The following is a 16,324-nucleotide window of genomic DNA, read 5'->3' on the forward strand; positions in this document are numbered from 1 at the left end:
CCCCCCCACAACCACAGCAGCGCATGCACAGAAAGGGCCACCACCATCGGCTCCCCAGGAGGCCCAGAGCCCAGAGAGAAGCAGAGGTCTTCCTGAGACCCCTGGCTCTTTAAGCTGCTTCGTGGGAATGTATTGAGTGAAAGAGAGAGAGAGAGAGTGTTGGCAGTGTGTGCAAGGCCATGAGGAGAGAGACGGGGTGTGTGGGGGAGAAGGGAGAGAGGGTGGCGGATAGAGAGGGGCCCCAGCTCCGTGCGTGAGGCTGTGAGGGGACAGGCAGAGTGACCAGGAGAGGCTGGCAGACAGCAGCAGACCTGCGTTATCACGTCATCACGCTCAGCAACACCCAGGCAGCCAGCAGGCAGCACTGGGACTTTGTCCTCCCCGCTGAACACTCCAGTCAGCCACTCGCAGCGGGCAGACACATGGAGACCTGCCGGGCTACACTCCTGGCCATGGCTCTGGCCGCCTTGCTGGCCCCCGGGGCCGGGAGCCCCGTCCGGGGGAAGGCCACCAGGCACAAGCTGCTCCTGGTGTCCTTCGATGGCTTCCGCTGGGACTACGACCAGGATGTGGACACCCCCAACCTGGACGCCATGACCCAGGATGGGGTGAAGGCGCGCTACATGACCCCTGCCTTCGTCACCATGACCAGCCCCTGCCACTTCACGCTGGTCACCGGTGAGTGCTGGCCTCCAGGGCCAGGGAGGGGGGTGAGGGGAGAAGTTGTGGGGACAAGGGGAGCCGGCAGAAGAGGCTCTGAGAGGTCACAGGCACCACGTGGGGACAACCAGGGGCACAGCCCGTGCTCCATGGAGGGGGCTCTGTCCCTGGGGAGACAGCTGGACAGCCAAGGAGGCCCTCAGGACTCCCGAGCTCACACACGCCAGCAAGGATGGCGCAGGGCCGGGCAGCGACTCGTCCTGCTGGACCTGGGTCACAGCAAGTCAGACTGGACAACAGCTCTTAGTGCCAACGTAATGGAGACCGTCAGCAAGGGACAGGTGGGCTCTGGAGAACTGCACGGTCCTAAAGGCAATCCAGGAAGACTCCCTGGAGGAGGAGGAGCAGGAGGAGCAGGAGGAGCAGGAGGAGGAGGAGGCGGCAAGTGGGGGCCAGAGGTCCGGCTCCTTCCCCAACTCTTCCTTGTCTTTGAAGCGTCTCAAATGGGTAGTGCAGGGGACACTTCTAATCATCCTCACGCCATCAACCCTCCTTTCACCACTGAGCTGAGCAGGGACTCCCTGGCAGAGACCCCACCCCCACCCCAGGGTGGGGCTGGGCTGAAGCTTCCTGCTGTGAGCCTGCCTGCCCCCGGCAGGGGTGAGGCTCCAGATGGCAGCCTGTTCCAGGCCCCTAAACTTGCTCTAGCCCTCATCCTGCTCCTGTACCCCAGCCTCTTCCTGTCCCCCAACCTTCTTTGGCCTCCAGCCTTCTCTGGCCCCCCAGCCTACTCCTATCCAGTCTGCTCCTGTCTCCAGCTTGTTCCTGATCCCCAGCCTGTCTCTGACTCCAGCCTGCTCCTGTCCCCCAACCTACTATGGCCTCTAGTCTGCTCAGGCCCCCCAGCCTACTCTAGGACCCCCACTGCCTCTGGCCTGTAGTCCCCCAGCCTGCTTCCCAACCCAGTGCACAGCCCTGCCCCAACTTCACCCCTAGGCCCCTGGGTACCACCACCTTGTCCTCTGCCCCTGCAGGCAAGTACATTGAGAACCACGGGGTGGTCCACAACATGTTCTACAACACCACGTCCAAGGTGAAGCTGCCCTACCACGCCACGCTGGCCATCGAGAGGTGGTGGGACAACGGCAGTGTGCCCATCTGGATCACTGCCCAGAGGCAGGTCAGGTGCCCCCTGGATGCCGGCGCGGGGTGGGGAGGGCAAGCTCAGGGGGTGCTGAGCTGAGGGAGACAGGGGTCCATGAGAAGAGCCTCAGGCTCAAGTCTGTGGACCCCCGATCCGGATGGGGGTCAGCTGCCCAGGGCACCTGGCCACCGGGTCACCCTGAGCAGATGCCTGAGACTCAACAAGAAGCCACCTGAAAGGAAAGTGGCTCTGTGATTCGTCCCCCTCCGCCACCCCACCATCCTCTCTCTGTGATCCGTCCCCCTCCGCCACCCCCACCATCCTCTCTCTGTGATCTGTCCCCCTCCATCACCCCCACCATCCTCTCTGGGCTCAGCAGCTCAGGTTCAGAGGCCAGGCGTGAAATAGGGGGTGGGGGCACACTGGAATGGGCTGTGAGTGCACAGTTCATTTTGGGGGGCACTTAGCCATGTGGGGGGCGTGTTCTAACAGTGATATGGTGATGATTGTACAATCCTCCTTGATAGGATTGAATTTTACGGTATGTAAATTATGTGCCAATAAGACTGTTAGAAAATTTAAAAGTTGGAAATAGAAACAAACATGGGGAGAAGGCAGTGAGCTCCAGACACCACCTGACCGAGAAGAAGCTGCTGTCCACAGTGAGGGGCTCATAGTGAGCCAGGGGTGAGCACCAGGACCCCCCACCCAACCCCAGCTCAGCCAACTGTGCCTAGAAAGACGAGGCCTGAGGGTAGGCGGGGAGACGTGTGTGTGCGTGCGTGTGTGTGTGTGTGTGTGTGGTTACATTCCACAGAGCTCTGCTATCCCATAAGGCAGGGAGGGTTGGGGACCCCACCCCTGTGTGTGTGTGTGTGTGTGTGTACAGATAGACAGACAGAGGCCCAAATGGGAGTCCGGTGCATGTGTTGGGGGCAGGGGAGGGGGTGAGGGGGCAAGGTCACCTCCTCCCCTTATCTGCCCTTGAGCCCACTGGCCCCTGTTGTCCTCTGATAGCACAGCTTTCAGCCGCGACGACGGGAGGTAAAGGTACGCCCAGCCCCCAAACCCACCGCCGCTCATCCCATCTGTCCCCGCTCAGAGCCCTACCTGACGGCAGGGGACGGCCTGTGCGTTTGTGCGTTTCCAAGGGCCACCTTCCTGGAGTCCCTCGGAGTCACTGAGGGGCTCGAACCCCCAGCCTCTGGGTTACCAGCTGGGTGCTTTAACTACGGTGCCACCAAAAACTCACTGCCCTCAAGTTGATGCCAGCTCCCACCGAGCCTGCAGGACAGGGTGGAACTGCCCCTGCGGGTGCTGAGACTGCCATTCTCTATGGGAGCAGAAAGCCCCATCTCTCCCCAGAGCCGCCGGTGGTTTCAAACTGCTGACCTTGCGCCTAACAACCCAACTGGTAACCATGGCACCATGGAGTCAGTGCTGACGCTGACTCACAGCGACCCCAGTGGGTGTCCGAGACTGACCTTTCATGGGAGGAGAGAGCCCAGTCTCTCTCCCGCGGGGCTGCTGATGGTTTCAAACTGTCGAGCATACAGAACGCATGCCAACACAGAGCCACTGCCCCCCCCTCCCAGAAACGCACCTAAAACCACTGCCATCGAGTCAATTCTGACTCACAGCCCCCCACCCCCCATGATGGGCAGAGAGGACTTCCCCTTGGGGGTCCTGGGCTGTGACTTCTTACCAGCGCAGGCAGCCGCATCTTTCTCCACAGCACTTAGCGGACAGCATCACAGGCTCCCCAAGGGTGTGGAAGGGAGACACGGTGGGTGGGAGGGCAGCCACCCAGGGTCCCCCAGGCCTGCATGGCCCTGACGCCTTCCCCGCCTCCCCGCCCACCCCCACAGGGCCTGAAGAGTGGCTCCTTCTTCTACCCCGGAGGGAATGTCACCTACCAGGGCATGGCGGTGACGCAGAGCCGGAAGGAGGGCATCTTCCACAACTACTCCAAGGAGCAGGAGTGGAGGGCCAACATCGACACAGTAATGCGCTGGTTCACCCAGGACGGCCTGGACCTGGTCACGCTCTACTTCGGGGAGCCGGACTCCACTGGCCACAAGTTCGGGCCCGAGTCCGAGGAGAGGAGGAGCATGGTGAGGCAGGTGGACAGGACCGTGGGCTACCTGCGCCAGCGCGTCCAGGAGAGCGGCCTGGCCGGCAACCTCAACCTGGTCATCACCTCGGACCACGGCATGACCACCGTCCACAAGGAGGCCGGCGACCTGGTGGAGTTCCACCAGTTCGCCAACTTCTCCTTCAAGGACATCGAGTTCGAGCTGCTGGACTATGGACCCAACGGGATGCTGCTGCCCAAGGAGGGCCAGCTGGACGCGGTGTACAGAGCCCTCAAGGACGCGCACCCCCGGCTCCACGTCTACAAGAAGGAGGAGTTCCCCCCGGCCTTCCACTACGCCAACAACACCCGCATCACACCGCTGCTCATGTACAGCGACCCCGGCTACGTCATCCACGGGGTACGTGGCTGCGGGCCCCACAGACCAATAGAAAGTAGCCTGTGGGGAGCCCGGCGAGTGCAGTGGGTTAAACGTTAGGCTGCTAACCGAAAGGTCAATGGTTCAAAACCACCCGCTGCTCTATAGCTGGCTGCTCCCCTTTAAAATGCTACAGTCTCGACCCCACAGGGTAATTCCACGCTGTGGCGCAGGCGCTGTGAGTCCGACCCACTGGATGGCCGTGGATGAAGGAGCCCTGAGGGCGTGGTGGTTAGGGGCTTGGGCTGCTGATCACAAGGTTGGCAGTGTGAAACCACCAGCCGCTCAGAGCGAGAAAGATGGCATTCTCTGCTCCCAGGAGATTTCCACAGGGACCCAGAGACGGTGGAAGCTGAAAAAGGGTGGGGGTGCAGGGGAGGGTAGAGGAGGCTGGGGACAGTGGGAGAGGCTGGGGGAACTGGGGACACTGGCTGGGGACAGTGAGAAGAGGCTGGGGGAAGCTGGGGACGGGGGGACCTGGGGACAGTGAGGGAGGCTAGGGGGAGTTGGGCACAGGGGGGGAACTGGGGCTTGGGGTAGATAGGGACAGTGGGGGAATCTGGGGACAGTGGGAGAAGGCTGGGTGGAGCTGAGGACAGTGAGGGAATCTGGGGACAGTGGGAGGAGGCTGGGTGGAGCTGGGGACAGTGAGGGAATCTGGGGACAGTGGGAGGAGGCTGGGGCAGCGAGGGAACCTGGAGTCCCCCAGGAGCCCAGAGCGCCCCCTCCCCCTGCAGAGACTGAACGTCCAGTTCAACAGAGGGGAGCATGGCTTTGACAACGGGCACCAGGACATGAAGACCATCTTCCGGGCAGTGGGGCCCAGCTTCTGGGCTGGCCTGGAGGTGGGGCCGTTCGAGAGCGTGCATGTGTACGAGCTCCTGTGCCGACTGCTAGGCATCCAGCCTGAGCCCAACGACGGGCGCTTGGCCACCCTCCTGCCCCTGCTCCGCCCGGACCAACACTGCCCAGGTGGGTCCTGGGCTAGGAGGGGACCTGGCACCAGAGGCCCGAGGACTCAAGCTTCCGCCAGGCAGGCCGCTGTCCCCAGCATGGCCCTGCCAGGGGCTCCTTTCTGCAAAGCCCCCTCCATTAGCCCCTCACACACGCCGAGACCCTTACCCTGCTCTGAAAGCTGCCAAGACAATGGTCCCTGGGGATCCTGGCTAGGGCTGGGCAGGTGACAGGGGAGGGTGGTGGGCCATGACATGGGGGCCTGTGGCTGGTCTGCAGGGTGACCCTCAGGCCCCTCCTGCCCCTCAGATGCTGCTCCCCGCACGAGTGGCCGGCTGCCCTTGGTGATGGCACTGACCACGGTGGTGGCTCTTCTGGTCAAGCTTGTGTGACAAGGACCGAGCACAAGGTCAGAGGCAGAGGCGGGGACGCTGGGGGTATGGGTTCCCACTCTCGGCCTGGTGCTCCTCAGGAAGCCAGAGCTGCTGGCTGGCCACTGACTGACCGGCCTGCTGCCATCCGGGGCCAGCGACATTCAGGTTGAACTTCCTGCAGCCACTCTTCTTTGGTCTTGAAATCAGAAACACACACACACACACACACAAACATGCATACACACATGCACACATACACACACACAGGCACATACACTATATGCACATGCACACATGCACACACATATACATACACATGCATATATACATACTCACTAACATACATGCACACACAAACACGCACATGCACACATACACACATATACATACACATGCACATACACATGTACATGCACATGCATATATACATACACACTAACATACATGCACACACAAACACGCACATGCACATATGCATACACATGTACATGCACATGCATATATGCATACACACTAACATACATGCACACACAAACACGCACATGCACACATACACACACACACACACCGTTGATGCCGAGCCAGCTCTGATTCCCGGCAGGCAGCCCAGTGCTCCTGAGTAGAACGGGGCTCCCAGGGCCCTTGGGGGCTGACTGCTCAGTGGGTCTCCCAGCCTTTCTTCCTGGGCCTTGATGTTCACAGCTGAACACACCAACCCTGTGTATCGCCCAAAGCAAACAGCCCAGACGCTCTCCAGGCAACCCCAGAAACCCTTCTTCCCAGAGCTGCCTGCCTCCCCCACTCCTGTCTAGGTCCCTGCCCCCCCACACCCACTCCTACCCCCCACAACAAGGGAGACCCAAAAGTCATCCAGGGGCTTGTGTTTCCGGCTGCAAACATGGGCTCTGGGACATGCCCAGCCCTGGCCCCGGGGGACTGCTTGCTGGCTAAGGGACAGTTTCCCTTGTGACTTTGCCTAGGGGGTCAACACCCTTGTGGTCAGGGCCAGGAATCTCTCCTGGGGAGTGAAGGCATGGGGCCTGGGGACAGAGCGTCCCCTCTGCAGAGTATCACTTGGGTCCTGGGCAGGCCGCTACCCTGTCGCTGAATTCTGGATGAGATGAGCCAGGCCAGGCTCTGAGGAAGAGGGGTCACCAGGTGGGGCCACCAGGGCACCAGGTTGACCCTTCAGCAACTGGTACGGGTTTGGAAGGCCCAGCTCACAGGCAGATCCTGCCTGTCTTAGAAGGGGTATGCGCTGGCCCTCCCTGACTCTCACGTCCTTTGGACAGGTTGTCGGGGGAGAGTGGTCCCTGGAGAAGGACATCACGTTGGGTGAAGGAGAGGGGCAGTGGAACAGAGGACGGCTCCAGCACCCCAGGGCCGGGCGGCGCTTCCTTCTGTCGTGTGCAGGGTCGCTGTGGGTCAGAACCCACCCGGTGGCACCTGACACCAGCAACAGCAACAACAACGGGACAATAAATCTGAAACAACAGAAAAACTCGGACCCACCCTGACTGGCAACAGATTCTTCCCAGCGGTTCCCTTCACTTGTGGTGGGGGCCGGTTTTAAGTCTTTGAAAAGGCTCCTCTGCGCCCGACTTTCCTTCCACGACATCGTTCTTGTGAGGTGGGCTCTGGCCCCAAACCCAGCAGAAGGGCTCCCTGCCCGGCCCCGCCACCCTCCCAATCCCAGTCCCGTAGGGGGGCCACTTGGCAGGCACCGGGTCAGCCCAGCTCCTTGAGAGTCCTCCTCTTTTTCATTGAGGTCTCCCCTCACCCAGCCCGACGGCCCCCTCCAGGGACTGGTCCCTCCTGGTAAAATGCCCAAAGCCAACACGGCAGTGACAAACCTACCTCACTGACCACCTGGTCGGTGCGGACGCACGGCCCCCCGTGGGTTCCCGAGGCTGTCACTGTTGGCGGGAGTGGAAAGCCCAGGCTTTCTCCCCGGAGCTGCCAGTGGTTTCGAACTTGCGACCATGAGGATCGCAGCCCAACATGTAACCACGACGCCACCAGGGCTCCTCATTTTCAAGGCAGCCACCGGAAATAAGAACTGAGTGTGCCTGCCCGTGTGACCTACAAATCCGACTTGTGAGGTTCAGTCTGCAAATATGAGCAGAGGCAGAGGTGGGGGTGGGCAGGTGGAAGGTGAAGCTTTGGGTGAGGGCAAGAGATTCTGGGACGGGAGGGTGGTGGGGAGGTTCCTGGGCAGGGTGGGGTGGAGGGGAGCTTGTGGAGTTCAGCAAACCCATCTCCAAAGACCCTGCTCAGACTCCAAGCGCTGCATTTGAGCAAGTCTGCAGCTCCCAGCGAGGTGTTCCCGCCACCCACAGCCACCCCCTGGGGACCCCGTTGGCAGGGACCTTCCCAGTAACCTGCTTCCCAGATGGGCAAACCGAGACTCTGGGAGGGCCACACAGCCCGCCTGCAGGAGAACGTGGACTGGACACGCCAGGCATCTGTCAGGAGCTGACAGACGCCTGGTGTGTCCAGTCCACATTCTCCTGCAGGTGGGCTTCCCGTGGGGCAGTGGCCGAAATGCACAGAAAGGGATGGGGGGAGGGCTCAGTCCCCACGCTGCCACCAGGTCCCACTCTGGGCCAGCCCATGGTCAGCCTTCTTTGGTGTCCTGCCAGCCAGGGGGCGGTTTTGGGCCTAAACAAGCAACCCACATGCAGGCACATCTGCGCACACATGCAGGCACATGCACACACACGTGCATCCACCTTCTTCTCGCCTGGCCCCGCCCCTGGGGGTGGCATTTCGACTTTCCCCAGAACGATGTACCTTGAAGATAAGGAGTCCGTTCGCGCTTCCTATCGCCTTGATTATAATTGCCTTGGTTTTGAAAACAAAGTCCATTTTTATTTCCTACTCTGTCTGTCTCCCTGTTTGTCCAGCCAGAGTCTACACTCCCATAAGAATGAATGGGTTCTTCGGAGACCAGAGGAATTAGATGGTACCCGGCTATGGTGACCAACTAGAGCAGTGGTTTTCAACCTTCCTAATGCCTCGACCTTTTAATACAGCTCCTCATGTGGTGGTGACCCCCAACCCTAAAATTATTTTCGTTTCTACTTCGTAACTATAATTTCGCTACTGTTATGAATTGGGTGGCCTCTGTGAAAGGGTCTTTTGACCCCCAAAGGGGTCACGACCCACAGGTTGAGAACCGCTGAACTAGAGGGTCTTGGAGGCTGTGGGAGACAGCCTCTAAATTCGCTTCCAAGAGCCGAGGTTGCCCACGCTGATTTGGCCTATGGGCCCCTTTTCAATAAAAAAAAGAGGAGACCGGTATTACGAACGGCATTTCAGAATCTTATCTTCTCTCTTCAAGGCCCCTCACCTGCACTGGAAGTGATTACCACCCATGGATCGGCCCAGGGCCCCCCAGGAGGTGGTATCACTCACACGGGGAGCCCTGCTCTAGTGGAACTGCTCAGGGGCACCAAGTCTGAAAGCAGTTTTCCGGGGAGCTGAGGGAGGCACCCGCCCGCCGTGCACCTCAGGCCCTGGCAAAGTCCACAGACACTGCCCCCTGTCCTGTTTGGCTGAGCGTGGCTGGCTTTTTCATCCGCTATATTATTTTAACAGGACGCGGAGTCTCCTTCTAAAACTAAAAAGAAAAGGTTTGCTTAAAAGCCAATGTTAGCTAAGTGGCGGTGCAGGTGGACACACGTGGCCAGTGTCTGAAGGAGACCAGCCAGTGACTAGACGTCAGCTCTGATCTCGCCTGCCCTCTCCTGCCAGCTTTCTGGGCAGCCGAGAAGGAAGCTTCTAGAGGGCCATGCAGGATGTCCAAGGCCCCCTGAGGCCCCTACAGCAAAGTCACTGCTGCCTGGTTTTGCTCAGCTGTCCTGCCCTGCATGCTGCCTGCCCGCTCATCATCCTGAGCTCAGGATGCTGCTGACGGGGTCATTTCAGGACATGGACCAAGCTCACGCTACTCTCGGCCTGAGGAAGATGCAGGCCAGAGAAGAAACCGGTGTTAAGCCAATCCAGAGACACTCACATATGTGTAAGAAAGAGCTTTCTCTCAAGAAGTAATTGTATATCAGGAAAGCATCCGAGCCCAGTCCAACTCAAGTCTGATACTAATCCATCATCCCTCTTCAACTCACGCAGCCACATGCAATGATGCGGAGTGCAGGAAGATCACAGGCCCGTGGGTGCAGAGTCCTGTGGATCCAGCGGCGGTGGAAGCACCATGCAGAGAGAGAGGGCGGCCCACCCCCAGAGAGCCACTGATCTCAGTGGCACCTCCAAATGAGATCATCAAGCTGTGACCTGATGGGCAAGCTAACCTCCACCCTGATCTTCTTACAGGTGCCGTGTTGGCCCCCAAAATCTTAACTATCATGAAGACCACCTGGAATGAGGCTGCCCGCTGCATTCTGAAGCCAAATGGCACCTCTGGAGACACCTGAGGTTATGAGACACTGTCGAGTCGTGTCCGGCTCCCAGTGACCGGAGGTACAACAGAAGGAAACACCACCGGGTCCCGCGCCGTCCTCACAAGGTCCTTGTGTTCGGGCCCCTGGTTGCAGCCACTGTGTCCGTCCGTCTCCTTGAAGGCCTTCCTCTTTTTTGTTGACCCTTGTGTGAGTCCGGGTGGACTAGAGAAACAAACCCATAGACACTCATATGTGCATAAGAAAGAGCTTTATATACAAGAGTAATTGTATGTTAAGAAAACATCCCAGCCCAGATCAAGTCCATAAGTCCAATACTAGCCCAGATGTCCGATACCAGTCCATAAATTCCTCTTCAGACTCACACAACATATGCAATGACGCTGAGTGCAGGAAGATCACAGGCCAGTGGGTGGGAAGTCTTATGGATCCATTGGTGGTGGAAGCATCTCAGTGCTGGCGTGGGTCTCCACGTGGCTCCTCCAGCTCCAGGGCTCTGGCTTCCATCAGCATCGCTCCATGTGGCTAATCAACAGGAACATCTCAAAGAGAGATGAAGCAGAGAGTATCTGAGTCCTGCCTCCAGGGAGCTATTTATCTCCTTAGCGCCTCCAAATGAGGTCATCAAGCTGCGACCTGATTGACAGGCTGAACTCCACCCCTCCACTCTTCATAGTCTCAAGTTGACACCAGATTATGTCAGTACCACAACACGCCACTTTAGTAACCAGCATGCCCCTTTCTAGGGATTGGTCTCTCCTGATAACACGCCCCACGTATGTGAGGCCGAGTCTCACGATCCTTCCCTCTAAGGGGCGTTCTGGATGCTCTTCTTGCCACACCGATCTGTTGATTCTGCTGGCAATCATGGTACTGCCAATATTCTTGGCCGGCACCATAGTTCAAATGCATCAATTCTTCTTTACAAATTAAATGCAATTCCAATCCAAATCCCACCACAGTTCTGCAAAGACATGGAAACACGAATCACCAACTTTATATGGAAGGGAAGAAAGCCAAGATAAATAAAACACTATTAAAAGAGAAAAACAAAGCAGGCGGCCTTTCGCTCCCAGATTTCAAAGCCTATTCTATGTCCATGGTGACCAAAACAGTCTGAAACCGGCACAGCAATCTATGTGAAGACCAGAACTCAGAACCCAGAAACACAGCAAGCACCTAGGGACACCTGCTTGTCAAGAAAGGACTGAAACACACGAAATGGGCACGAGAGGGCCTTTACATCAAATGGTGCTGGAAAAACTGGATCTTCACCTGCAAAAGAATGAAACAGGACCCCTACCTCACACCGTTACAAACACAAACTCAGGATGGGTCAAAGACCCAAAAACAAATCACACAACCGTAAAGACCATCAATGAAAAAATAGGTAAACTTAGACGAGCCAGTCAGGGTGCGATGTAGCAACGATGAAAAATACAACTTTCCTCTAGTTCCTAAATGCTTCCTCCACCCCACACCACCCCCACTATCATGATCCAAATTCTACCTTGCAAGTCTGGCTAGACCAGAGGCTGTACACTGGTACAGATAGGAACTGGAAACACAGGGAATCCAGGGCGGATGATCCCTTCAGGACCAGTGGTGAGAGTGGCGATACAGGGAGGGTAGAGGGAGAGTGGGTTGAAAGAGGGAACCGATTACAAGGAACTAAATGTGACCTCCTCCCTGGGGGATGGATGATGAGGCAGGGCTGGCCACTCTGTCTGTCACTCGCCGATCTGTTAGGGACGGTTCAGCCAGGGCAGTGGTTCCCCCAGGGAATGCGTGTTCTCAGGCCCCTGGTCTACTGCTCCTCTCCGAACCTGCGGTCATTGCTTGGGACAGCTGGGATGCACCAATTCTTCCTTTATTTGATGTCCCGATTTCACATGCATACGAAGCAATTGAAGGTACTGCGGCCTGGCTCAGGCCTCACCTTGGTCCACCAGGTGCCCTCCGTGTCCTCCGAGACTTGACCGAGGTCTTGTGCAGCCGACAGACACAGTAGAATGCGACAGACACAGTAGAATGCGTCGCTTGACCTCTCGGCTGCTGCAGGAAGACAGGCCAGTGACAAAAACTCAGCAATCACCCCAGGGTAGCTCCCACTCCGGCCACTCTGGTCACCACGAGTCAGAACTGACCCCACCACAACTGGTGTGGGTGGGGTTTTTATTTGGTTTGATTTTTGTGAGTTTGCTTCGGGGTGGGGGGCTAGCGGGTGGAGTGTTGCTTTGTTTTGATTTGTGATACATGTGTGTTTATGCATCATCCACAGGGCAAACATCCGCCAGCCCAAAGCCATCGTTGAATCTGAACAGTCCACTGTCTGGGAAAGGAGCCCTAGTGGCGTGATGGGCTTGGAACTGAGCTGCTGCCTGCAAGGTCAGAGGTTTGAGCCCACCTCGCACTTTTGCTCCTGTAAAGTCTCAGAAGCCCACGAGGGGCAGTTCCAGTTGGACTCCACCGGGTGGCAGTGCATTTGGGTTTGGGAGCTGGGCTGATTAAGGGGAGGTGAGAAACAAAGCGTGGGTAACCGTGACCACGGGTCTTCGAGGCTGATGAACTCCTGCAGCACCTTTGTCAAAAGGCCCCGCCTCCTTGGAGCCTGTCCTGCACGCTGTCACCAGGAGCGGTGCTACCTCACCACGTCTTGAAACGAAGAGGTGAGGATCTTCCTCTCTCTCCTCCCCCTCCCCCTCCTCTCCCCTCCCCGTCCCGCCTCGGGACCTGGCCTGGAGGAATTCCGTTTTCCTGGAGGAATTCCGTTTTCCCAGGCCTCCCAAGCAATGACCGCAGGTTCGGAGAGGAGCAATAGACCAGGGGCCTGAGAACACGCATTCCCTGGGGAAACCACTGCCCTGGCTGAACCGTCCCTAACAGATCGGCGAGTGACAGACAGCGTGGCCAGCCCTGTCTCATCATTTTGCAGCGGACAAAATCCAGCGCAGGTCCCCAGGGAGTCCTCCAGGGGAGAAGGGGACAGAGACTCCCACTCGTTCCATCCCGGACACACACCCCCGGGGGCCGCCCCCACCTGCAAAGGTGTGACGAACCGGTCCTTCCATCACACAAGGGGTCCCCTAAGGCCAGCTCCAATCTCTTGCCTCCCTGGGACCGGCCCAGAGCACCTGCTGGGTCTCAGACCCCGCCGCTTTGCGCGGGGCTAGTCCCAGTCCTCCCGGGTCCGTTTGAAAAGGGGGCTTAAGAGCAGACCCCCAGGCTGCACCCTCGAACGGAGTAGCAGCACAGCAGGCCCCGGGATGGGGCAGGTGGCTGAGGTTGCTCCTCCCCGTGCCCCCCACTCCCCCCCTTACAGGGCCCAAGGCCACCAGGGTCCCCAGGTGTGAGGCGCCTGACCTCCCCCTCCCCCGCCTCAGCACGCATCCCCAGGGTGTCCACGTGAGGTGGGATCCGAGGGGTCGTCCCTGGCAGTCTAAGCCCGCCAGTCCACAGTGGTCCTCCGGTGAGCAGCCTCCCAACCCTGCGGGGGGGGGGGGGGGGGGGGCGGAGCGTCTGTCGCCATGGTTACCCGCTACGCTCCACTCAGTCCATTCGCTAGGTCTCCCTAGGCCTGTGCACGCGCGCACAGCAGCTCTGCCCCCTGCACCCTACCTTCACCTTCCACTCGCTGGACGGGGCCAGGCCATGAGCAGTCCCCGAGGCGCACCCCAAGCAACAGCCAGCCAGGGCCAGAACCCCCGCCGTGAGGGTTGGGGGTTCACGTCTGGTCACCAGGGGCGTTCCCAGCCTCTCCCCGTCGGGGATGCCCCTTCCCCACCCATGCAGCCAGTGTCCTAGTACTGATGGCCGTGGGGGTGCCTCGGGTTGCGTGGGGTGGGGTGGGGGGGCGGCTATTCCCACAGCGAATCCCTGAGACCTGTCCTCAAATCTTATCGTTGGGCAGGAAACCCTAATCCTTCTCAATTTTACAGCTTTACTTTCGGTGGTGGGTGAAGGTGGGTTTGGGCTTAACTTTCTGAAGTGTATGAAAGGAGAGAGGTTTTCTGTAGTTACAGGCGCTGGCCAAACCGTGCCGTGACCACATGCAGAATCGGGTTTCTCTAGGGCACGCCCTTAAAAATGGGGGGGGTGGGTTGTGGTAACTCTGAACTGTGTCTCAAACACGCAGTAGAGTCCTCCGAGAGCCGCTCAGAAGTGACCCCCACTCACGTAAGCAAGGCCCTGCATCCACATGCGCTCTTTGGGGAGGGAGAAAAATACACTACTAGCTATTTCATTCAGAGATGCATTCCAATTCCGGGAACCCAAGAGGCAAGCGAATTTTGGGAATGATGAGGGCAACAAATGTATAGATGTGCTTTACACAATTGATCTATCTATTGTGATGAATTGTATGAGCCCCAATAAATTGATTTAAAAATAACGATAAAGTTCACCATACTCCTAAAAAAAAAAGAGAGATGCATTCCAAGCAAAAGTGTCGTGTTTATATATACATTAATATCTACCAATATTGAGTGGAGGGGACTTTATTAGAAGAGACCAACAGAAATGCAGGCTTTCTCTTTCCACCGCCCCCCCCTTCCCACATTCGTGGATATGTTTGCAACAATAGCAGATATATATATATATAGAGAGAGAGAATATGCTCTCAATGATATATATGCATACATATATTTATCTGTATATTCACAGGTATGCTCCCATTGAGATTGGAGGCAGGCTTATTAACCGCCTGCGAGGTGCAGACCACACCACCTTGCCTGCTGAAAGTGAGACCCTCCTGAAGCCCTTGCAGCGGAAGCTCAGGATGGCAGCCTTCGGTGTCGATCTCGACAAATCCTCACCACTGGACCAGTAGGCAGCATCATGATCCATGGAGGAAAGGTCAGAGTTGTCAAGGGTGTGGTCTTGCTCGAATCCATCCAAGCAGCCGTCAGACAATCGCACAACAGGCCGTGCCGGGCCCATCTGCTGCCCAGACCTCTTTACAGTACTGGTGGACACGGGTGTCACTTGGAGGACGGCGATGCGCCCGACCCGGGCTGTGGTGTTTCCAAGCGCCTGCTGCCTGTGTGTGAGTTGGACATGGAGCGCTGGCGTTTGAAGGCTACTGAAAGAACCCCAGACTGCCGGAAGGACAAACCAATCTGTCTTGGGAGGAGTACAACCAGACGCTGCTTAGAAGCAAGGACGGCCAGACTTTGTCTTACATCTTTTGGACATGTGCTCAGAAGGGACCAATCCCTGGGGGTGGGGGGGGTACATCATGCTGGGTTAAGTAGAACGACAGCAAAAAAGAGGAATGCCCTTGATGGGCTGGCTTGGCACAGTGGCTGCAACCATGGGCTCTGCCATAGCAACCACCGTGAGGCTGGCGCAGCTCTGGGACATGTTTTCCTTCTTTCCTGCATGGGGGTCGCTGTGAACCGACGTGGGTCTGCCCAAGTATCACTGCAAGGCTGTGTGTGTGATCGTGAGGGTTTAGCTCCCCTTGGCGGACCAGGCCCTCCCCTGAAAAAGGTGCGATCTGACACGGCGTGGTCGGCTCCATGCTGGGATCTTCTGGGAAGCAGCCATGGAGCATATGGGCCGAAGAGGCCTCCTTATCTGGTCACAGCCTGACACGATACAGGGAGGTTTCACTCAGGTGTGGCTGACTCTTAGTACAGGCTGGCCGTGTGCAAAAGACCTAGCTCACTTCTTCTTCTGGGTCTGGATCCTGCATCTGGTTTGTCCACCCCCTGCCATAACCTGCCATCCCAGGAACCATCTGCAGACCGTCGACCTCGGATTCATTTGGCTCAGCATCCACTGGCCTGAGGCCTTCCTGCTTCCTGCTCATCTTGCTGCTTCTCCTGCAGCTACAGGAGTCAGGAGAAGCCTCCAGCTGACAGCTGACCCAGGAATGTGAACCAGACTGACTTACCCACTTCTATGTTGTGTAAGCCATTTCTTGATATCAATCTCTTTCTACAGACATGTGCATGCAAGCACCCCGGGTTTTGCTTCTCAGGAGAGCCCAGCCTGACTCTACAGTCTTTGCCCCTGTTGCCTTTAACTCTCCCCAGCCTCTCCCCAACTTCCTGTGCCACCATCATTCCTTCCTAACCTCCCTCTTGCTGCAGGTCGCCTTCCCCTTCACGGGGGTAACAGGAATCTAAGCTCTCCTTCAGGACTTCCCCTCCGCCCTTCCCATCACACCACAGGTGGCCATCAGAGTGTTTCTGTCGACGTGGAAGCCTGCTCTTCTTACGTCTCATACTCGGGGATCCAGATACTATCTGTCCCTTC

General features: G+C 57.7%; 1 protein-coding gene across 1 annotated transcript; it reads left to right on the forward strand.

Moving 5' to 3' along the window:
* Positions 1-422: 422 nt before the first annotated feature.
* Positions 423-7,133, forward strand: ENPP7 (ectonucleotide pyrophosphatase/phosphodiesterase 7). The gene is made up of 6 exons (XM_004709253.2): positions 423-678; positions 1,695-1,840; positions 3,673-4,299; positions 5,055-5,289; positions 5,581-5,680; positions 6,938-7,133. The coding sequence occupies exons 1-5, from the start codon at positions 423-425 to the stop codon at positions 5,661-5,663; spliced, it is 1,347 nt and encodes a 448-aa protein (XP_004709310.1). The 3' UTR covers positions 5,664-5,680; positions 6,938-7,133.
* The last annotated feature ends 9,191 nt before the right edge of the window (positions 7,134-16,324 follow it).

Source organism: Echinops telfairi, unplaced genomic scaffold (genome assembly GCF_000313985.2).
Source record: "Echinops telfairi isolate 266 unplaced genomic scaffold, ASM31398v2 ScPeMD7_7458;HRSCAF=8496, whole genome shotgun sequence".
Taxonomy (NCBI): Eukaryota; Metazoa; Chordata; class Mammalia; order Afrosoricida; family Tenrecidae; genus Echinops; species Echinops telfairi.

Excerpts from the sequence above, each read along its gene's own strand:
- ENPP7 (XM_004709253.2), top strand. The coding sequence starts at position 423 with ATGGAGACCTGCCGGGCTACACTCCTGGCCATGGCTCTGGCCGCCTTG. Across the intron at positions 1,841-3,672 it reads GGATCACTGCCCAGAGGCAG|GGCCTGAAGAGTGGCTCCTT; the intron begins GTCAGGTGCCCC and ends CCACCCCCACAG. Across the intron at positions 4,300-5,054 it reads CCGGCTACGTCATCCACGGG|AGACTGAACGTCCAGTTCAA; the intron begins GTACGTGGCTGC and ends CTCCCCCTGCAG.